At 36.4% G+C, this 23,925-nt stretch overlaps 1 protein-coding gene across 1 annotated transcript; it reads right to left on the minus strand.

The window, feature by feature from the left end:
- Positions 1-1,023: 1,023 nt before the first annotated feature.
- nelfb (negative elongation factor complex member B) lies at positions 1,024-22,127 on the minus strand. The gene is made up of 13 exons (XM_030143952.1): positions 22,026-22,127; positions 19,635-19,795; positions 19,443-19,542; positions 16,019-16,249; positions 15,745-15,930; positions 14,171-14,283; positions 13,986-14,088; positions 12,585-12,680; positions 10,798-10,940; positions 8,839-8,945; positions 6,521-6,662; positions 5,277-5,385; positions 1,024-1,496 (listed from the first exon to the last, which is right to left on the minus strand). Exons 1-13 carry the CDS (start codon positions 22,125-22,127, stop codon positions 1,338-1,340), a joined length of 1,752 nt encoding a protein of 583 aa, XP_029999812.1. The 3' UTR covers positions 1,024-1,337.
- Positions 22,128-23,925: the final 1,798 nt, after the last annotated feature.

Here is a 23,925-nt window from a genome sequence, read left to right on the forward strand (position 1 = left end):
AAAATGAAAAGTAGATATTGAAGAATTTTTTTTAATCTCATTTAATCCACACTATATGAGTAGCATTAGTTGCACGAAACACATCCAAACCATATTGGCTGTACCATAACTTCATCACTGGTATCAATGGCATCAATGAGCTTTTACGTCACAATATCTTTAACATAACCCCATAGAAAGAAATCCAGAGGAGTGATTTCTGGTGAACAAACAAGGTGTTCAGGGAACTGGACCATTCCTTCCAATCCACCGGTCTGGAAATGTTAGATTTAGGAACCCACCAACATGCAGACCCCAATGTGGTGGTGCAACATGTACTGGGAAAATGATGGTTGGTAGAAGGTCGTCCAGTTGTGGCGACACATTCAGTCAAAAGGTCAAGGTCAACATTTGCACTAACTGATCTCTCGTTGAAGAAAAATGGTCCAATGACTCGACTGCACAAGATCCCATAATGTGATTAAAAACAGATAACCACTGATCACACTGAACAAATCTGATTAACATATCTCATCAATTGCTTCTGTAATAAATGTTTTAAATTGTAAACACACTTAGCGGACACCCTGTATATCTAATAGTACACATTTTGGGATTCTGCTCCTCATTTTTATATGCAGTTCACTCATGCTCTATCTAACAACTCAGCCACATTTAACCATTTAAGACACTCCATCTCACTACGTACACCTTATGTCCAGATGAGACGATTACTATACATTTACTGACTATTACTATTTATCTAAGATAGACGCCCCTTTACAGCAGGAGTAGAGAACCCTGTATGAACAGATCTTACCAGTTTTAAAGTCGTCTATAGTATGAAGTACCAGCAACGCAATGACTGTTTCCCTTTCACACTTAATACATTTGTGGCTGCCACAGCGCATCTGAGGACACCACAGCCCTTCCGTTTACAGTCGAATATTTCTTATCAGATGACTATATTTGTACAGGGGTGTTGAAAAGTTGCTTAAGACGTGTCAATGTATCATCAGTGTAAAAAAACAGCATCCGTTTGAGTTTCTATATAATCATTTATTTACAGGTTTCTTGCACTACTGACAGTACGATAGCCCAATTACATATGAAAATACTGCATATTTTAGACAATAATGCAAGAGCACAAAGTTTAGAAAAGTAATGAAGAAAAATAGTTGGCCGTTGGATTAAACAATCAGAGTTGGAAGACCCTCTGAGAGACAAACATCTAAAGAAAGCTAACCTCCACGAAATGAACCATTCGACAAACAGTTAACGTCCAGCCTTTTTCCGGGGGAAGGAGCCGACCACACGGTGGCTGTATTTACAGTCAGTGTCTTGTCTCGGGTGCGGCCTCAGATGGGCGTTGTCGGGGTGGCGGCGGTGGTGGGGACGGTCACCGGGTGCAGCCCCAGGTCTAAAGATGGTGGCTCGTCCGGCGGCGGAGGGCTCTTCTTCTGGGCCTCCAGCTTCTCTGTCAGCTGGGTGTAGAGCTCCTTCACCGGCTCGCTACTCTGTGGGACAAAAACAGTCAGGATTTATGGATGTACCGTCAGCATGTATATATCCAATCCACTTTACCTATGTAGCACATTTAAACAACAAAAACATTTCCAAAGTGCTGCACATCATAAAAACAATAAATAAATACATGGACACTACAACAATGCTCTAAATAAAACAATAAAATCAAATAGTTACAAGTTATATATTGAGGTTTTGCACATGCGTCACATGATCACGTGGTTTTCTGTTTACGACGCCATACTGGTAGGCAAGCTTTCCTTGGATCGTACAATGTGTTAAACGATGGACCTGCTAAACTCCTGTGTGCCGTTTATTACTTAGCTTTCACCAAGTATAAGTTCGGCATACAGACTGCTCAGTTCCATTGGTGGCAGCGGTAGTTCTGTTCTGCCGACCGCTGTTTATAATTATTACCGCGGTTAGCGTAGCTTCTCAGTATAGTTAGCCTGTGTGCCTGTTGCGCTTAGCGGCGTGGAAAAAAAGAATTGTTATCATGTGGTACGGTGATGAAGACCCCTTTAAACCTACCAGGAGGGCTCCCCCTGGCCTATCACCCTATAGAGACAGAGTGATTGTGGATCTACCTGCTCCCTTTGAGTTTCCTCAGCTGGGTGAGGCGGATGGAAGTGGCAGTCGGAGCTACAGCGGGCAACACCGGCGAGTTCAGCGGGGAGCTGGTGAGAATACTCCCCACCCGTCTCTACACGTCTGCTTTTCTACTATGGGACAGCCTTCCCCATGCGGTCAAGTCAAATTATGCGGCTGTGAAAGAGAAGATGGGATCGGCTTTTGGACACAGACAGTTAATGGACCGTTTTAGAGCTGACATATCGGCTCGTTCACGAGTTCTGGGGCAGAGCCTGGAGGTGTATGCGGCTGATGTGAGCTGGCTGGTAGCTGGTACTGGTGTTTTTGCCTCTGAGTTGCCCGTGCATCACTGTTGTTAGTAAACATTGAAACTCATGTATGGTGCCTTTATCACAAGCAGACATACTCACAAATAACAAAACACGCAAACACGAATCCAAAGAAAAACATGATATAAAGCAACAGTTCTGACTTTCTGGATCCAGATAGCGTGCCTACCAATATGGCAGCGTAAACAACAATCACATGACCAGTGACGTCAGCTGCAAGTCCTCAATACGTATGTATGTATGTATATATGTATGTATGCATGGAAACACACCAAGGTCTTTCTAGTTAAAAATTCCTAGGGTGGAAAAGGGCCTATTTTGGAAAAATAGAACATCAGATATTCTGCACAAAGAGTATACAGCATTTAGCTAGTTTACACCTCCTGTCCCTGGTTGGGCCTTTCACCAGAGAACTACACTCATGAACAACAGTAATGAAACAGTACAAACAAAAGAGTTAAAAGCCTATCCACAACTACCACACACTCACATACATTAGACATTTTAGAAATGGGTTCATCAACCCGCTTCCCGAAGGGGAAGCAAAGGGTGTTGTTTTTGGTTTGGTTTGTTTGTTTGTTAACACTTTAGCAGCAAAACTATTGGTTGAATTCATAGTTAAACTGGGTTTATAGATTGCTAGTGACCAAGAACAGATGTGACTACATTTTGGGAAAAGTAGGTCAAACCTCAAATTTTTTATGAATTTTAAAAAATGGGTTTTTTTTTACCCCCCATTTACTTACAAGGGGCGGAATTTGTCTATGCTGTCACTGACTAAGCTGACATCAGCACATGCATAGACATGATGACATCAGCTGAATAGATGCCAAAATAAGCTACAATATGTGCAAGGGGGGTAGGGGGGTGTTGCCTGGCACCACTTGTTCTTGTTTGTTTTCAGCCAGTTCTTAACCACTGCTGTGAATATTTTGACGTCTGTTATCAGTTTTATTTCAACTGCCCCTTTATGGAGAACCCTGACAGTCCAAATGTGGTTCTACAGTGACATATTTTACATGAAACCATGAGGTGGCTCTGGTGCTGATTTATCAATACATCTGTGAATTAATTTCAGGAAGCGGAAATCAGTGAAGCTTTCAAAACTCAGTGAGTTATATTTTCCAGGATGTGACAGCCCACGACTCAGATCCAACACATTAAAGTATGAGAAGATTAAATCTGAGAGAGAGACCTTTTCTAATAAGCCAGTGTGACTAATGTTTGTAGAAACTAGGGCTAATTGTTTGTTGAAAATTATGATTACTGCGGCGAACTTTGTGATTTATTCACTTTGTGATTAGTACTTCTTCCCTACTCAAATGTACAAACCTAATGTACCATAGAATACCAAAACCACTTCTAATTTAAATTTAATTTTACACTTTGTCCACTTTACTTCTGTCTGCTAAGTGGCACTGATTCCAAAATTTCTACAGACACACAACTGACCTATAAATTACAGTATTCCAATTATTCTATAAATGCACAGGCTGATAACTGTGCACCTCTAGTTATGCAACAAATTCTTTTGCCTTTGTGGATGGATTTCACTGGTCTATGAGTAAAAGGCTTCCAGAATAAAAGTAGTGAAATTTCACCACATGCGAGTCACTGATAAAAGAAAAATCAAGCCAAAAATGTTGGTTGGCCGAAGTTTCCAAGATACAGTCTTGGGTCCAAAAGTGAAATTCGAGAATTAACAAGAGAGTGGGTTTAACTCCAAAGGAATATTTGCCTCAGAGCTACCAGATCTACTTCAAAACACTGTCTGCACATGACAGTACATTCACTTTACAGGTTCTATCTAGTGGAACATTTATAAATCTATTGCATAAATGTGAATAAACCAATACATATGTGTAATAACACTTTATCATATACCTTGAAAACATCCGCAAACCAGCACTTTTCTCATACGTTTTCCAATTAATCTGATTAAAATATGTAACATTCAGCACATTTAATCTCTGAAGCAGATCATTTCTAAAAAAAAAAAATGCAGACCAGTGTTTCCTGCTGTCTCATCTTCTCTTGCACAATGACTAAGACAAACTTTTACACAGTCAGTAAGAACAGGTGGCCCTTGCAGCAGAATGAAATCATCTGTGTGTCTTACATGTGCCCATATTAAAAAACAGTAATGCGAGACCAACAAGTTGTTCATAAATAAATAAAATCCAGTGTTTATTATCCTGTAAAGGGAGAACTGTAGTTATCACCAGTAATAAATCTCAGAACCAAGTGATAAAAAGCATCCGGCAGCTTGAGTGTTGTGGCTGAAGCATGAATGTACATAATCTAATGACACACAACTATTAATAATCCTTGTTCTATATCCAGGAGATACAGACATAAATTAATAGCCGTGTCTCTGCCAGCTTTTCTTTCACCACAGTCACTTTAATTCAACATAAAACTTTGTGTTTTTGTTTCTTTACCTTTATTCAGAACTGGAACTAACAGAATCACACACCAGCTGAGGGATTCTGCATTATTACTTTTCATATTTGGACTGATTTGTGCATTTGCAACCAAAAATTTCACCACACTTCTCACACATTTTATGTTATCTTACATCCCACATGGTTTCAGTTCACAAGGACATTAAGACAAAGCAGGGAATTTACCGGTGAGTACATGACCTGATATTTTAACTTCTACTGAATATCACAAAAACATAAGTACAGCTGTATTTTTAGGAAGCAACAGGACAAATAATAGAGTTCTAGTTAATAAATTAAAAAGGAAATTACTGGTAGGCCCCTGTAAAAGCATCCACATGGAGCTGTAGGATAACAAGAAACTCTGATGATCACATTTCATATATAATCAGTAAATGCAACCAACCTGTTTTGGAGGTTCAAGAGTCTTCACTAGAGTTTCCATGTACGATGGTAGCACTTTGTGGTGTAGATGCAGCAGCATCCTTAGGGCATGTCTGTGGACGTTCTCTTTACTGGAAAAAATTCAGACAGATACAAAAACTGTCAAAATACATGATGATAATAATAATAATAATAATGATGATGACGACTTAATTTTTTGTTTTCTTTTTAGAAATTTATTTAGAAACCTCCTAATCTTAATTTAAGTGCTTTATATAGATGTAAAGCAATCACGACATTTTATACGGGTTCTATGTGGAATTGATATTTCAAATTAATGTACCAGAACACACTTAGGACTACAGCTGCAACCGATTAATCGACACTAAGTGATCCAACAAAACCATTCAACCACAATTCTCCTGAATCAAAGCTTTGTTTCATTCATTTCTCTGCTGTTAAATATTGGTTCCACTGTTGTGTTTCATGCAGACGCTTATTGTGATGAACAAAGAAGCTTAAATTCAGGAAAACTGCAATAGAACATTTCCCTTCAATCAATTCGAGTCGATTAATGGAATCATGAATTTTTGTATTTGCTTCAAGCACTTAATCGATTAATCGGTTGCAGTTCTACTTAGGACCAAAACCACCAATTAATCAATACTACGCATCACTGACTGAATAAATATAAAGCCTATTTTTTACACACACATCTGTATTATGGTATCATCCAGTTTTCTTCTTCAAACTAAAACTCACACTCATTTATTTTAACAGTTGCTCCAAATAACACTGTGTCTTATAATCTTCACATGCTGCATCAGCTGACAGTTTACATTGCACCTCTGTTAGCTTAGCTCTGTTTTTAGACTGAAAACAGTCACAGTAAAACCACAAATCACCTCTGTTTTCTGTTCGGTTTGTGTTGTCAGTAGCTGAACTAAAGATCTGTTTGAATCCAACAAATAAGGTCCAAACAGTCACAGTTTAGCCTAAACCATGGATCAACAAATGGCAATTTAGCAAAAATAATAACATCCCATAATAACTTTATATCTTCATAAGCCTCAGAATCAAAATCATCCCTGTAGAAGAAATGCTGACTTTACAGCATCAAACTCCATTTTTTTCATTTACAGCTGAGTCCCGTGGAGAAAACAACAGCTTCTGTTACTTTTTCTAAGGGGTGATATTGCCTTTTCTGTGCGTGTATTTGTATCAGTGTATTCTCTAAATGTCAGTGGGCACCAAAAGGGAACCAACCTGGAATAAGAAGTAAGGAGGAAGCCATCAAACACCACGGAGCAGAAGTCTTCTGAGCCAAACTCGTCCGATAGGAGGGTGAGGTGTCCGGTCAGCAGGTGCAGGAAGATGTCACCAAAGGCCATGTCGTTGTACGTCTCCACTGTGGGTGGACAGAGAGACACTCCGATTTTACTCTAACAAGCCTAAGAACACCAAAAGCTGAACCTGCAGTGGCAGCACAAGTGACATTGGTACTTCCTCTACTTTGTGACGCACACAATGTGAAACGGCTACATCTCAAAATTAATTTAATTCCAACTCAGATGCACAAAATGGGAGATTATTCAAGTAACATGGGTTCAAGTTGGAGGCTTTAACATACTGGGGCTTTAACAATGTGGTGCAAAACATTTGAAGATTTCTGATACCCTGAATGCATGTAAGGGATATGTGACGGCCAGTGAACACAGGATGTGACGTTATATGATGCCTATCAGAGGTACGCATGACACCGTTATTATAAAATCACCTCATCTTGACGATTTGAGTGAATTATTCTGCAGAACTGATTCCTTTCACTATTAAAATCAAACTGACAGAAGTATAAGGTGTCTATACATCTCAGACTTTTGGGATAATTTTTCCCAAAGTTTAGGCCTGACTTTTGAAAAACTGATCTTAAAGGCAAACTAGATGAATATGTGAAAAGTTTGCGGCCAAAACTTCACTCTGAAGACTATTTAATGACTTCAGAGGCCTAATATCTGTAAAACTGAAGTTAAAACATTGAAGGACCTGCAGATACTTTTATTTATTTTATTACTTTTAACTATTTGGTTTTTATTGTTTTATTTATAGCATTGTTGTAGTTTTATGTACTTATTTATTGTTTTTAGTGTATTTTCTTTTATTTGTTTTACTGTTTTTACGGTTCTATGTGCATCACTTTGGAAATGTCATTGTGGTTTAAACGTGCTACATAAACAAAGTGGATTGCATTGGATACTTTGAAATGATACTTTTATCATTCTTCTATCCTACTTTTCCACCAGAAGACTGACATTATTTTAGTGACACTTTAACTATTAAACTGTTATTATAAGCATACTGCAGTGGTGGCATAAAGTTACCAACATAAAAGACACACAACATTGTTATTTTTTCACTTATTTGTCTGACAATGCAATGTCAACTAAAATTTCAACATGGTGACAGCCCTAGTCAGATGTTCATACGATTCTATTTGCTCTTTTAATGCAGTGGGTCCAGTTTTTGCTGTAATTGTGTTAACCTCTGGCTCAAGGCTGTTGGTCTGTAAATTTTTGACTGTATATGTTTTGTATATTTGGAAATGCTTTTATTATTGTAAAAGTGTAATTATGTGACTGTATTGGTGCTGTCATGGCCACGTCTTCCTGGAAAAAGAGATTCTCCATCTCAGTGGGACCAACCTGGTTAAATAAAGGTTAAGTAAAATAAAAATAAAAAAATTGTGCTGATTTATTACCAAGTTGGTAATAAATATCCAGTGAGCTCATATTCTTCAGCAACAAACATCTGTTAAGAAAATGCATTATTTATATAAAATGGAAGGCTTTATTGACACCAGGGAGAAAAATTTGATGTTACAGTGGCAAATGTGTAATAACAACTGAAAAAACAGTACCAATTTGTAGTAGAGTTGCAATGGATACTTGATCATTTGTCACCTATTAAATTAATAAAGTCTTTTATAATCAATTATCAGTCAGAGTGATTTACTGAAGCCTACATTGATTGATTTTAGCCTCATAAAAATCAATACTTTCTGGTTTTCTTCCTTCTCTATGACACTAAATATATTTGGGTTGTGACCAAACCATAAATTTTTTGGACTTTAAAAAACACTGTGACACCATTTTCTGACATTTTGTTGTTTAAGATTAAAAAAGATTGAGCTTAAGATGCCCTTTATTGTCCCAACTGGGCAAATCTGTCCTCAGCAATAGTGTCACAAATAATACAATTATCATACAACATAATCATCTGATACCAGTGTCAAAGGGGCAGTAAACACAGATGACAACATAAAGTCCCTTAAATATACCAAGAACATGAGAGAAATATGAAGACAGAGAGAGTAAAATAATAATAACAGCAGACTAGAGACATATCAAGACCAAAGACTTCAGTTGTTAGTTCAGAAAAGGAGAAACTTAAACTGATAGTTTTTGCTTTACTGGCTCTGAAACGTTCACCTGAGGGTAATAGTTCAAAGATCTGTCACAGGTTCAGTTACAGCCGCTTGCATCTGAGCCAAAGTGTGACACAGCTGGAACCTGGTACACGATACTCACCCAGAGAAGGTAGTAACCTCTGTAAGGCATTCTTATTCCGCAGTTTGGCGATGTGGAGGACGTAGTAGAGACCCATTTCACACGCAACTCTGTTCTCCTGCAGGTACCTGAAGGGACGGACGGACGGACAGTAAGACAACTGTTGGAATACTTCACAGCTGACGTATTTCAGAACGGATAAAGGATTCTCAATTCGAAAAAAACTTCACATTTCAATTATTTATTTTTTTTTAACAAAACACAGCACTTTTGAAATTCATCCATTACATGTAATTTCTCTGAACTCTGTTATTTTCAGCTGAGCACAAAAGCATCAGTCAAGTCCAGTGAGGAAGTGATTTGTCAAAACTAATGGTCAAACAGAAGTCTTTTAAAATGGTTCCTGTTAAAGCAAGACAGATCAGATCAGACTGACATGTGTCATATGAGATAATTATGTTCATCTGCAACAGGAAATGAGTCTGTAAACTCAGAGAAACGTGTAAAATTAACTATATAATTAGTCAAATTGTAAAAGGCTGTAATTTAAAGACCTAATGTCACTGTTCGGATTTAGTAAAAGTTGCTATACCCTATGAATCAATAAAATATGTGCTTTCCTTCACAATAAAAAAAAAGACTTATCATAGTATCACAAACAATAACTGTAACATAAAACTTCCACTAAATTGTGTAGTCTTACATATAAATAAATAAATACACAACAATACTTATTTACTTGAACTGACCACAATTATTTTAATTCTGCTGTATAAAAACTGCTCATATTTCAGCACTATTTCCATGCATCATGCACGTTAAAAAGCACCAGAGTGGAGAATTAGCGCCACCGACTGTTTACCTTGAGCTGCTCAACGTCTAATATTTGACCAAGTGACAATTCTGATGAGCACCTACTGATGTTGACATCATCTTTTACTTTTTATATTGCTGTTTATGTCATATCTGGTCTGTGCATTCTTGGGCACTGTACATTAGTTTTGGTGTATTATTACAGTACTATCAAGCCTATACTGTAACACTGAGTCTGATTTACATAGATATTTTAGATTTATGCTACTGTGAGAATGTTGATAAGATAAGACAAGATAAGATAAAATAAGATAAGATAAGACAAGATAACTGAATTGGTCCCACAGTAGAGATAAAGAGATGAATAATTAATGACAAATAAATCCAAATTTTAAAAACAATTCTAGAATAATAAATAGAAATTACAATTAAAATAACTCTTAAAAAACTCTTAAAGTGCAGGTAGTAGTCCATCCTGCAGCTGTATGTGCAGGAAAATGTGGACTAGTGTTTATTTTATCAAGAAATCGTCAGTAATGGAATAATGTCAGTCCAAAATTATCCAAAAATGCTGAGTTTCTTGTCAGATACAATGACCCAAAGCATCACACACAGTATAAACCTCCAGAAATGAGCGAAAACTAGAGGAAAACTGATTACAGTTTAGTTGCCAATCACAAATATTTCATAAGAAGGGAGACAATTAGGAATCAGATAATCATAAAAAGATTATCAGATGAGATTTTGGTCAGATGTCTGAGTAAACTGTTCGATGTTTGTGATTGTTTCTGATGTGAGTGATTTCCTGGATGCTTGTTTTCTATGTTTCCTGGTCCATTTTTATGTGAACTAAAACAATTTTCTGCTCTGGTGGACAAACTCCACTGTAGTTTATTTTATTCTAAGTAGATATAAATATTTTACAGAGGCAGTGCTGTGTCATGTGAGTCTCTTCAAGTATCTTCCTGTTGACACTGTGGTGATGCTGGCTGATGAGAAATGACCTGCAGGAGCTGAACAAGTTACCTTGTGGTTAACATTCTAAAACCCAATGTGTTCTCGCCTCATCTCAAAAACCAGCCCTGACAAAAGAAACAGCCCGTGTTGTAGATGCACAACACCTTCCACTATGTAGTACTGTGTTATTTCCTTGCACTGCTCTGGTACCTGATGAAGGCGTCCGGTAGGGTGGTGGGGTACGACAGCGAGCTCTTCTCCTCGCTGGGAAGTTTTTGTTCTACGATGAAAGTGTGGTCATCCACAACCACGGACATCATGGCAGGCAGGAAACGTGTCACTACCTCCAGGTCCTGAGTGGGGTAGTAAAAAAAAAAAAAAAAAAACACAATAAAGCACACCGGAAGCCCAATGGCATTTATGGTTTATTCCATTGTGCAATGTTGGTTTGTTGTTGGTAATGTACTTTTACTGCTGCTTATTATTATTACTTTATTGTAATTATAATTAGTAGTTTTACTGTTAAACTATACACACACACACAGTGCATATTATACAGGGTGGGGAAGCAAAATTTACAATGTTTTGAGGCAGGGATTGAAAGACAGTGTATGACCAATTAGTTTATTGAAAGTCATGAGAATTTATTTGCTACAAGAAAATTGACATAATAGAAAATGTTTTTATTCTATGTGTCCTCCTTCTTTCTCAATAACTGCCTTCACACGCTTCCTGAAACTTGCGCAAGTGTTCCTCAAATATTTGGGTGACAACTTCTCCCATTCTTCTTTAATAGTATCTTCCAGACTTTCTCATAATAGTTTTGCTCATAGTCATTCTCTTCTTTACATTATAAACAGTCTTTATGGACACTCCAACTATTTTTGAAATCTCCTTTGGTGTGACGAGTGCATTCAGCAAATCACACACTCTTTGACGTTTGCTTTCCTGATTACTCATATGGGCAAAAGTTTGTGAAAAGGTATGGATAATAGTGTTAGGTATGATTATGACATCAATATATGTTTGGTTTCAAAACAATTGACGTAGTGCCTGCTGAGAAAAAACAACTAAATGTTCATTGTAAATTTTGCTTCCCCACCCTGTAATATAACATAATTACTTTTTATTAATATTTACTATTATTACTACTTTATTTCCACTAGTACTTTCTAATTTGCAGTTACCTGTTTTTCACTACTATTTTTATAGCTATTGTTATAACTATTTTCTTTTACTATTTCTTATACATGGACATTTGTCGTTGTGCTGCTTCTGGGACCTTATGCCGCATTTCCATTACGTGGTATCGGCTCGACTCGATTCAACTTGGTCTTTTTGCGTTCCCATTACACAAAAGAACCTGGAATCTGGTAGCCAGTACAAGTTTTTTGGTATCTGCTCTGCCGAGGTTCCAAAACGGAGGAACTAAAACGTGATGTGTAGACACTGCAGGCCACTGATTAGTCAGAGAGTTGACTCTGCATCATTGTGTCATCAATGTGTGACCCACCATCTTAAAAAAACAGATTCGAAAGTTTACAGTAAATATACCGGTAGGCTAATCCATGATGGCAGCCCGCAAAACTACACCGCGATCGGTCGAGGAGGTTCAGACATTTCTGTCCTTGGTAGCTGACGAAAAAACAGCGTGAGATTGACGGGGCAACATGCAACGAGCGAGTTTATCAGCAACTCTCTGAGCAGATGTCACAGAAGTTATGCGCCGTGTCACTATGATGTCCTGGTACTCTAAAGTCGGTAGTATCCTGTAATGGAAATGGTCTCCAGGAATAGTGTCTGGTACCTGAGTTCAGTTGAGCCGGTTTCATGTAGTGGAAACACGGCTTTTATTTCCTGAGGGCTCTGCCTAAGGGATTAATAAAATTCAATCTAATGTAATCTAATGTAATCTAATCTAATCTAAAATGAATAAATCTTGTGATGAGTGTTTTCATAGACTTCGTGATTTCATGTGAAGGTGTGGGAGAACATACCAGACGAGGTTCTTTGAAAACCTGGCTGTCAATCATGTCCCACGCTCCTTGACCGAGTGATAGCATCCTGAGAAGCAGCATCAGGTCTGAACTGTCCTGTTCACAAACACAAAGAACACTGCTTCAATATATATCTGAGGACACAACACAGCATATCTTGCGCTTACAGAATTAGAAAAGGTTTTACAGATTCACAAAACCATATAAACAATAGGCTTTTCACACCTGAGTTTCGACATCACTTTTTTCTCAACTCGGTGGAAACCTGACATTTTCACATCACAAAGATGATCCAAGGTGTGAAAAAATGAGTCATAAGAGTAAAACAAGTGACTCCTGTCAGTCGGGTGTTAAGGGGGTTCAGTGTGTGGTGACGACTGTGGATGAGCTCAACTGTAGCAGCTAGAAAAAAAATATGAAGATGAAGCACGACTCCAGTGAGAAGGAGGAGGATGATTTTCTATCATTTAGAAGAGTAAAAATATTAGTCCATAAGGATTTAGATTGTATCTTTCTAAAATCTGGAACAGGGCTGAAAATTGGGGTTTTACTGACATAAAGGGCAACAAAATGTAAAATTACATGATAAAAATGGACTCTCATCTCTCTCATTGTATTTCTGAAACTAAATCGACTCATCGTACATAGTTTTAGTAATGTATAAACACAGACATCAGTTCAGATTTCTATTTTAACTGTAACACTTTGCATTATGTTACAGACTTGTGCTAAAAATGTGTTGTTGTTGTGAATCCAAAATGTAAATTCAGACCAAAACATACTTATCGAAGCAGGCACATATATGATAAAGCAAACATACTACGTCATAAATAACTGACTTAAATTGACTTTATTATTTGGCTTCAAAAAGTAATTAAAACGCCCATCACATCTCTAAACAAGAGGACCATACCATTTTACTTTCTAAACAAATAATGAGCAAAAAATGTTGAGAGAATTTTATAGTTTCAGGTCTGTTGCATGTTGTGTAGAGTTTTTAAAGTTAAATGTTCAATGTCTAGCCCATAATCCTCATTTTTATTACAACACAATAAATGTTTAGTCTAGAGTAATCTTCAAGAAGCTTCAAAAATTAAAAAAAAGTCACTTCAGAAACAAGTTTGATGATGTTTATTTGTTGCTGCTGAATCTACTCTTCACCGTTTCCTACACATATATACAGTTTTTGAGATGGCTATTTCTGAAACTGTACATGTGCAATAAGTTTCATGCTTTTAAGGAAAAAAATCATTGTCGATCATTTATCTGGACTATGAGATTTTTTTCAGTAGTTTTGACATGTTCATATTAAAATCAAATCATAAATCATATATATTATATATAGTTCCAGTCTCCTGTCAAGGTAAATCATTCACTCCTCCTCGAACTCTGTAGACTCACCCTGGGTAAAGCGTCCTGACTCAGCAGCTCCTGCAGGTTCTTAATGATACTCAGCACCAGGGTGTTGCAGGCGAACGGGTCACACAGGATCATGGACAGGTCTCTGGAAACCCCAAAATCTTACCTTAGATTCATTCATCAATGAACAGTTACATCTGCGTTCATTTTACTGCTTCATCTCTTACCCGAGGACCTGCTCCTGTCCTTTCTTCACTCCATCCAGGAATCCTTGCAGCTCTCTGGCTCTTTTGCCGTCCACAAACTTTTCCCGGATGCAGGCGTCTAAGCACCAGGTGAACTGTCACGACAAAGGAGCGTTAAACACACAGTTAAACTGGGAGTTTTTAGTGTTGTGCACTTTCCCTTAGTTTCAAGAGGACTGTGTTTGTAGAAGACTTATGCTGTGGTCACACTGCAGGTCTTCATGCTCAATTCTGATATTTCGCTGACATCCGATTTTTTTGTTTGGTTGTTCATATTATAATCTAAATGCAATGTAAATATAAAGTAAAAACGCATTTCGCCTGGTTTCGCATCCTCCAGCGCAGATCTGTGCTGTCTGTCACATTTCAGTGAAGTAAAAGTCAGTTGGAATGCGACAAGACTATTTAGACTGAAGTTACATTGAAAAACAGATCAGATATTAGGACCACATATGAAAGTGGCCTGGATGTGAAATGAAAAAAATCGGATTTGTGCTGTTCAGACTGTAAAAAAAATAAAAAAATAAAAAAATCTGACATTAGTCACATATGGGCAAAAAAGTAGGATTTGGGACACTTATATCTACAGCGTGAACATAGTGTTAAACGCACAGCTGTGGAGTCTGATGGCTCTTCACTGAGTACACTTTACATTTTTAGAGGGGATTTAATATCATCTTTGGACAATTAGATAATCACACATGTGTAAACAAATTTGAAAAATAGGACCAATGTCCTTATTTCTCACCAACATGTTCTATCACGAATCAGCCTTGAATTTATAGGTTGTCAGGTTCTGTTCTATGTTAGAGTCCTTAGAAGAAGTGAGTGGTACTTTCACTGGAGGAGAACTCAACTAATTCAGTCAAAGTCCACATATGACTTCCAACCAGTGATCAATATTAACTATAATGATATCTCTAACCATTTACATTTATAAACCATCAAAATATGGACCATTATAAGGAAAGGCAAATTTTTAATACTTCAAAAAATGTGTCAATAATTTAAAAATCAAAATTTCTCAAAACTGTGAACAAACTTTGGAGACATTGTCCCAAGAAAGATACATATAAAAATTTAAATGAATCCAACAAGTGCTTTCGTCAGAGAAGATGTTTGAAGAAATTGCTAAGGAAGACGACGACAAAGATGACGCAGAACACAGCGCCTTCACAAGAACTCAGTTGGTGAGATAAAAATGGGATTGGAAAATCAGATACAAGTCACACGAGCATAAAAAATCAGGTTTTGGGCCACTTTTACCAGTAGTGTGAATGCAACGTTTAGACTCAACTGTGTCACTGATAGCTCTTTACTTATTTTTTTTTTTAACCTCACATTTTTTGGGAGGGATTTAGTATCATTTTTTAACAATTTGATAATCATACATGTGTAAAATAACTTCAAAAAACTGAAAAAACAAAATTTACTCAAGTCATTTTAGTTTCTTCACTCTTCACATTTGAGTTGACGTGAATTTTGTTTAGCCAATGTGCAAAATGTCCTTGGAGAAACCCTGCGGATGGCTTCAGACTCACTGCACGTGTTCTTACTTTATGGCATGGATCTACGGAGCAGATCTCACTGATGTCCAGGTCGTGAAGGGACATGAGCAGCTCCGCCCTCAGCGTGCAGTAGTGGACGTTTCGCGTTCGCAGGAAGAGCGTTCGTAGAAACTGCAGCACCATGTCGTACAGTTTCACATTCTTTCCGATCATCTGAGTCAGCTTGAGGACGACCTGCGGCGTACAGACAGCAGACACGGGTGAGAAGGCCCGTACTGAAGGATGGGACGGGGGAGCGTTTCATCTGCTGAACGTGACTCACCTCGCCTTGGCGTCGCGTTTTGGGCGAAGGGCTGAAGAAGTTATGCAGGATGGAGAGGTCGCTGCTGAACAGAGCGGCTTCCTTTTCTACAATGTACTGTTTGAGGAGCGGTGAAACCTCATCCCCAAACAGAGCCTGGTTGTCCTGCCAGATCTGCCTTTTCACCTCCACAGCACACACTTTGTACAGCTCTTTGTCTGCCATGACCATCTTCAGTTTCTTCTCTGGCACCTGCGGAGGGAAGTATGTACTTAGGTTGAACTCTGCAGGTTTTAATCCAGATTAATACTGACACAGTTTTGCAAGATGACGGCGTGCATGGGTGCTGCGGCTTTTTGCTCTCCAGCTTCCTGTATAATCACTTCCCTCAATCAATGTGCCCTCATGCAATTACTTCCAATAATGTGCAATAACCCAGTATAATGTTAATTACGCACAATTTATTTGTTTATTTTAAACCTGGAACACTCTCCAAAACCATCTGAAACTTACCACACTTTTATCATTAGGTCAATTTTAATCCTTAATCACTTCTTATTTTACCTCCAGCTGCTCTAGTTTTGAAGTGGATGTCTTTGTTTTTATTTCATCTTTATCATTTTTACTTTTTGGTACTTCTAATATGGCATTGTATGTTTCAAATATTTTGTGTTTTGAATCCATTGTTCCATTTTATTTTACCTCCAGCTGCTCCTGTTTTTAAGTAGAGTTCTCTGTTTTTAATTTGTCTTTGTCACTTTCACTTTTCGGTATTTCTGATATGTCCATTGGATGTTTCAAATGTCTTGTTTTGTCTCGGCTATATTGTAAATGATGTTGAATCCTGAATATATCTCCGAGTTTAAATAAAGGATATGATATGATAATATGATTTAACCACGTAACTTAGTTGAGAAATAATTCTAATTTACAATAATGACCTGGCCAAGAGGCGGCACACAAACAGAATAAATAGCAGCACAGGTTACATGTACAAAAAAACAACAAAACAGATTATATATACAACAAACAAACAGGACGGCAATAAGTCGTGCAATAATCCTCTGCAGTTCCTAAAAAATTATCTGTTCTTGTGGTAACAATGCAATATTTATTCAAACAGAAATGCACTAGTTTTAATAGACTTTCATAGGTATACACACTGTAAATATGACCAATATTTATAGGCATATGTACTGTTAATAAGATAAGATATAGATAAGATATGATTTTATTTATCCCACTGTGGGGAAATTTCACAGCAAGCACAGAGAAAAAGACAAGCAGAAAAACCACAAACGAGTGAAAAATGAAATATAATATAGAAAGAAAACTATGAAATTTGGCATCTTTTTAATTATTAAAAAAAAAAATAGAATTAGAATTAAATATCTTTTACATATTTAGATTGTGGCTGCACACGCACATGGTGTGATATGAGTAGGGGGGTTTAGTGAGAACTGTTATAGAGCCTGTTAATATTGTAAACATTATGTCTATTCATATTTTATGTCTGTTTTTTTATTTTATTCTACTTAAATTTTATGTTATATTTTCTTGTTTTACTTTTTAGTTTTTTTGTAATTTTATGTTCACTCTATTCTTATTTTCTGACATATTGTTTTTTTATTAGTGTTGTTTGATTGATCGTTCTGATATACATTACATTACATTTATGCATTTGGCCGATGCTTTTTTCCAAAGCGACTTACAGATATAAAGTAGGGCTGTGCTATATTACAAAACAAAAATGTATCATATCAGATCATTAATGCTCCTTCATTTCACTGTCATAAATCGTACTCTATGTGGCAATACTTTTTATCATTTGGGTGATGCATTGCCACTTCCACACTGCACAGATGCATCTAAAAACTACAGCTGTGGTTTTGTTATGAAAAGTCACATAAACCACAGGCCAGTCTCCCCTTCAGACTCAAACAGCACTGACCTCTTTAACCGACTACGCAAGCATCACTTCAAACACTACAGGGCCAAAGTTTAAGCCTATATATAACTTGTTTGCAACTATATTTGAAAAGTATCTGTATTTATATTTTTATATTTTATTAGTGCTGATTAGTGGCATGAGCTGACGATTCAACGGTTTTCAATCTGCATTTGCTCCATTTCTGCCCGAGGGACATTCTGATTGTCACTTTAAAAACCACTGACTTTTAGGAGTCAAGGTTCAGTTTCAGCTCTGTCCCCACACATACATGCCTCTTTATTTCCCCTCTGTCTCTAATGTTTTTCTCTCTTTCTTTCAAGTGGTTAAATGACTACGATGAATCATTTGTCTCATTACATCTTGACCTGATTCTGGGCGGCATCTCAGACATTTTTCAACCCCATCTGACCTCCTACACAATCAAAATGTTGTGTGTGTTTGCTAAATGTGTTGCGCCATTTCTAAAAAGTGGGTTACATGTATTCATCCTGTGCTGTGACAGTTTGGTGAATGTAATCGTATCTACAAGTGTTGTCAACTGCTAAAAAATGCAAAAAAGAAGAGGAAATCTATTCTGAGCTTCCGTACAAGCACAGGGATGCGTTCTATGTTAATTTCTAAACAATGAGTGCCATTTTTGTGTGATTAAACACTAATGAAAAAAACTAATTGCTTAATAATTATATCCCATTCTACAAGTAAATCTTCTTAAATCTGGAAACTAAACTTTAAACCTATGAAAAAGGAGGATTTTTTAAAAAAGCTTTATTGAAGAATTTGAAACCATTTATCAATTTTTTTATTCTTATCTTTTAAAAAATAATTTAAATAAATAAGAAAACTTTATATGTTTGAAAAAAACATGTGCACAATTGGATCAGTTTCTCTATTTGGTTGTTTTTTTTCCCCTCATTACTGTAGATAAGGAAATTATCAATTTCCGCTCCATGACATAATATGAAATTATTACATCCGTACTATGTACACATGTTCATTTGAGCTGATGTAATCTTGGCTCACTGTATGAAAACATAACTTAACAAGTGGTGCCAGGCACAACAAACCCTGCCCCTTGCACATATTTCGCCCATTATAGGTAAATGGGAATATCTGAAAGATTCATAAAAAATGTGAACTTCGACTTACTGTTCCCAAAATGTAATGGGATCCATTCTGGGTCACTGGCAATCTATAAATTCAGTTTGGTATGAATTGAACCAATAGTTTTGCTGCTACAGACATTTTAAATTTTGCCCATTATATGTAAATGGGGGAAAAAAAAGAGATTAAAAAAATTCACAAAAAATTAAAACTTTGACTTACTTTTCCCAAAATGTAATGAGATCTATTCTGGGTCACTGGCAATCTATAAACCCAGTTTGGTATGAATTCAACCAACAGTTTTGCTGCTAGAGTGTTAACAAACAAACAAACAAACCGAACCAAAAACAATATCCCTTGCCTCCTCTTCGGGGGCCGGGGTAATAACTCTACCTTGGGAAGATGCTTCAGTACTTGCATTACCACTGGCTGAATGGATGGCATTTTAACAAGAGGGAAACTTTTCTCCAACAGCTCCTCCAGCTTGCCGTACCTGCAGGTGGATCAAAAGAATACAAGAAAAACACTAGTAGCAAGTTCATTGCACCAAACATCTGTTCAAGTGTAAAAGACATAGTGACGTACCTGTCATCCTCCTTTCCCTCTGCAATGGTGGCAACCCGCTCCATCAGCTTATCTCGTAGCTCATCAAAGACAGACTGGTGGAACTCCAACCGAGGCGTCCCATGGAGATCCAGGAAAGGAAGGGCCGACTGCAGAGTTGGCAGCAGGATACCATTTTCCATCTGTCGTAAAGTTAAGCAACGATGAGTCACCAGGGATAAGTTCATCTAGGTCATGTTTAGTCTTCAGTCAGACAGAGAATATATAAGAACACTTTTTATTTAATGTAAAGTTTAGGAGTGAGTAAATCAAGTCTCCTCTGTTTGCAAATTATATTAGATTAAATACTGAAGATACAAAATACCACAATATACAAAAATCACTGCATAAAGCTACATCTCATGCCCACGTTGAAAGATAATTAAGAATTTAAAATAAGCCATGAATGAAAAAGAGATACAGAAATATTTATGCGCAAGCAAGTTTTGCAGAAAAAATTAATAGATGTACAGCCAATAATTTTGCCAATTAAATCTCAGAGATGTGCATCTGGAAAAGAAACATTTCCCACAGTGAGTATTTGTTGCTATTTTTGTTAAACTAACTAAACACACTAGGGATAAGCAATATAAATGTACTATATGAATGCGCAATTTTTTTTTAATTTGTGAATATAAAAATGTATAAAATAAATGCAAGCCAATTAAAATGCAACCGTTACATTTGTTGTTTGCAAAGTTACATGCATTTGCAATTCTCAATCTCTGTATCAAGATGTATTATAGAAGCTGTGCTATGGTAAACATGCTCTGAAGACAAAATAAGGAGGTACAAGTCCAAGTCTGTGATATTCTGAAGGAAGCTTGGCTTAATATATCACAAGATTTTTAAGGAAAATTTCCATACAGCCAACCCAAGGACGTTCAAGATGTAATTCATTCATTATCTGAACCTGCTTTATCCTCACTATGGTCACAGAGGTCGCTGGAGCCTATCCCAGCTACTTCTGGGTGACGGCAGGGTACATCCTAGTACTAAACGGAAAAAGAGGCCACATTCCGTACTGACCTTTGCCTGTATACATTGAATTCTGACTTTTATGCATATGATTTTAATACTGTGACTGTGCACTCATTTCTTACATTTTTCTGTTATAACTTAATAAAGAAAGGGGAAAAAAGCTAATTCACTAAAATCTGCCAAAGAACAAAGCATAAGGTTGTCCACTAAGACTTTTGCACAGTACTGTATGCAGTTACAATCATAGTTGTAACAAACACAGTTGTATTAAATAGTGGAAAACATATGATTTAAAAATGTCTACAATGGCTTGTGCATTATTTGTGTCACTTAAAAATCCCTGTTTATATCATGACATACATTTCAAGCTTTTGCTCTCAAAATAATGGTATTAGAGATCATTTCCAGCAGGACCGTCTCAGCTTCCGTACACACTGAAAAAAAACAGGCTGTGTGGGACAAAAATTTAAGCATATTAGCTAGGCATTGGGAAGATATATATTGTGTAAAGTCAAACACCCCATTTTAATTGATTGTAAATGTGTTATTACATGTTTTATTCACCACAGGAGCAGCATTAAATACTTTGTTAACTTATCAATATTGTTTTGTAAATTCCTGTAAAAATTTGACAAGACTATCAAACTATATGGAAAACTTTTTTTTACAGAGAACTAATGTCTATGAATCCCTTTGTATTTGTTAGTTTTTGTTTGCATGTTAACATTGTTGTAAGTTCTTGTGGCCTTGTCGATTGTATGTTTGATCTTTGTTAACTGTAATCCTTGAAATAAAGGTTTTATTAAAAAAAAAAAAAAAAAAAAAAAAAAAAAAAAAAAAAAAAACAACAGCAGCATATTAGCTAGGCTACATCTATAGGCTACTATTTTTATAGATGACATGAACCCAAATGCCCTAAGACAATACTCATATCTCAATTTTAATTTTTCAAATAATGTATCGTTTTTGCGTTTTACCTCCACAACTTCTTTTCTCTTACAGACAAATTCCACCATTTACCTAATTTAACTGATAACTATTTTACATGAGAAATAAAAACTGTATCTTGGTTAATAAATCATCAATGTGCAACCAATGTTGGTATTTAATCGGCCTTTATGTAATAAAACTAATCTTTTGAGGACCAAATACAGTAACTTAACGTGTTTCACAAACAGCTGCAAACTGGTGGTGTAGATACTTACAATTTGTGTTATGTTTACTATAAACGACATGAATGCTAATGCTAGCTACAAAACAATAAACAAATACAAGCAGCTAACCATTCTAACGTAATTTAAGACGCTTTTATTCCTTTTGTTGTATTCTGGTAAAATGTTTCTAAACCTTGTATCTACACGGAATTAGCGGGTAAACGTAGCGGAACATTACCTGAAACTGATCAATTGCTTTCAGAGGTTCTGTGCAGTTGGTGAGAGTTTCTTTAAGGTCCTCTCCGTTGGATATTCCGAGCTCAGGCAGCCCCGCGAACATCTCGTTGCCGTTTAATCATCAATTTCAAGACTTATGCATGAATTAACCGCTCAAACGTGTGAATTTACAGCCCAAAAGTTCACCGTTTGTTGCTAAACACAGGAGCACATTAGCCACTTTGCTGTCAGTGCAAACTTCCTGTATGGCAACTTCGTCAACAGTCCGGCGGAAACAACAAATGACAAACAACGTTCCGTTTGTCTTTGTATGACAATAAACTGAAGATGCTCCTGCTAGTTATTTTCTATTTTTAAGCACAAGTGACTTATATAATGACTTTATTCTTATGCTGTGTTTAAACCGGTGTTACACTTAATTTGCATCGAAAAATATGTTTTAAGACACTAAAATGTTTAATCTAAGTAACCACAGACAGCCACTTCATGCAATTGTAAATTTATGGACTACTATACACCATCAGTTGGCTATAGATTGTGACTTAACAGAGCTCTGTTTAAATTACACTCTTTGCGATTGCTGCTGCAATATTCAAAAGCATTCATGTAAAAAATAAAACAAAATTGCAGAAGTGTTTACAAGAAAATATACATAAAGTAGCCTACCAAGAGTAACACTGCAGAATGGTCTCTTTCAGATTGATGAATATGTTCATAATAGGGGGACTCATTTTTATTATCACTGTATATAGACTACGGTTGTGTCGCTCATTTTGTAATAACATACTTCAATATAATACATTATACTAGATCATTTATGTTTTATATATAATTCAATTAATCTGCAAAGTAACTTGAGTAAACCAAATCATCATCATCATCATCATCATCATAATAATTTTATATTTTAATCATCACTGTGGTTAATACATTTATTTTCATCTGTGCAGTTTGATTCATTTGAACCTTCTTTGTATAATTAAGATGTAAAATGTCTTTCTTTCTTTTACAAAATTTTAAAGTCTGGAAAATCACACTGGCTACATTTCTTTTTGAATGCCCTCAATTTTCACGTCACTAAATTATTATAATATATAATTAGTATACAATCACTAAGTGCTACCAAATGTGCTGTGAGCAGAGTTATTGTCTGATTAGATTGAACACTGCGTGGGCTTTCTTTCTGAGAACCAGTTGTCTTGTAGTAAATTGTGTCTGTTAATGTTGCCTTCTTTCTTATCTTCTTTTGACAAAAGAGTGGGCTGCTGCTGTGACAAGATGCAACAAAAATGATGATGATTAACAGGGTCATTGTGGGTGTAGTTGCATAATGACGGAAACATTTACAAAAGACATGATTTATTCAGTAGTTCAGTTTTAAACACACACTGCACTGTGATTTCCTTAAAGCAAAAACAGAAGAAAGTTACAGCTGATGAGTTTACATTTACATCATGTAGACACTGAGTCTCCACGTCTGGGTTCGTTTTAGATGTAACTTCCTGTTTCAATAGAAAAATGGATAAAAACAGAACAAAATTGACAAAAACTAGACATTCAAACCAAAATGGTGGACTTCCTGTTGTGTTTCAGTTATGGTTTCAGGACGCATTTTGAGCATCTGGATGTGATCTAACATTGACAAAAATATTCGGGAACGCTGAATCCAGGTGTTTTATTGTTAAAAAGTGATGGGGCTGTAATATGATAATGACAAATGTCTTAATGTTATCTTATATTGTGAAAAAATGCAATAATACATGCATTAAATGTTTTTATTTCATCTTTAGGATCAAGTTTGCATCCAAAATACTTAAAAAATGCAGCTTGTTTTCACTTAATTTTGCTTAACACAGATTTTTTTAACCATCACAATAGTTTGAAATGTTTTACCTCTAGAT

The sequence above is a fragment of the Sphaeramia orbicularis genome, chromosome 9 (assembly GCF_902148855.1).
Source record: "Sphaeramia orbicularis chromosome 9, fSphaOr1.1, whole genome shotgun sequence".
Lineage (NCBI taxonomy): Eukaryota > Metazoa > Chordata > Actinopteri > Kurtiformes > Apogonidae > Sphaeramia > Sphaeramia orbicularis.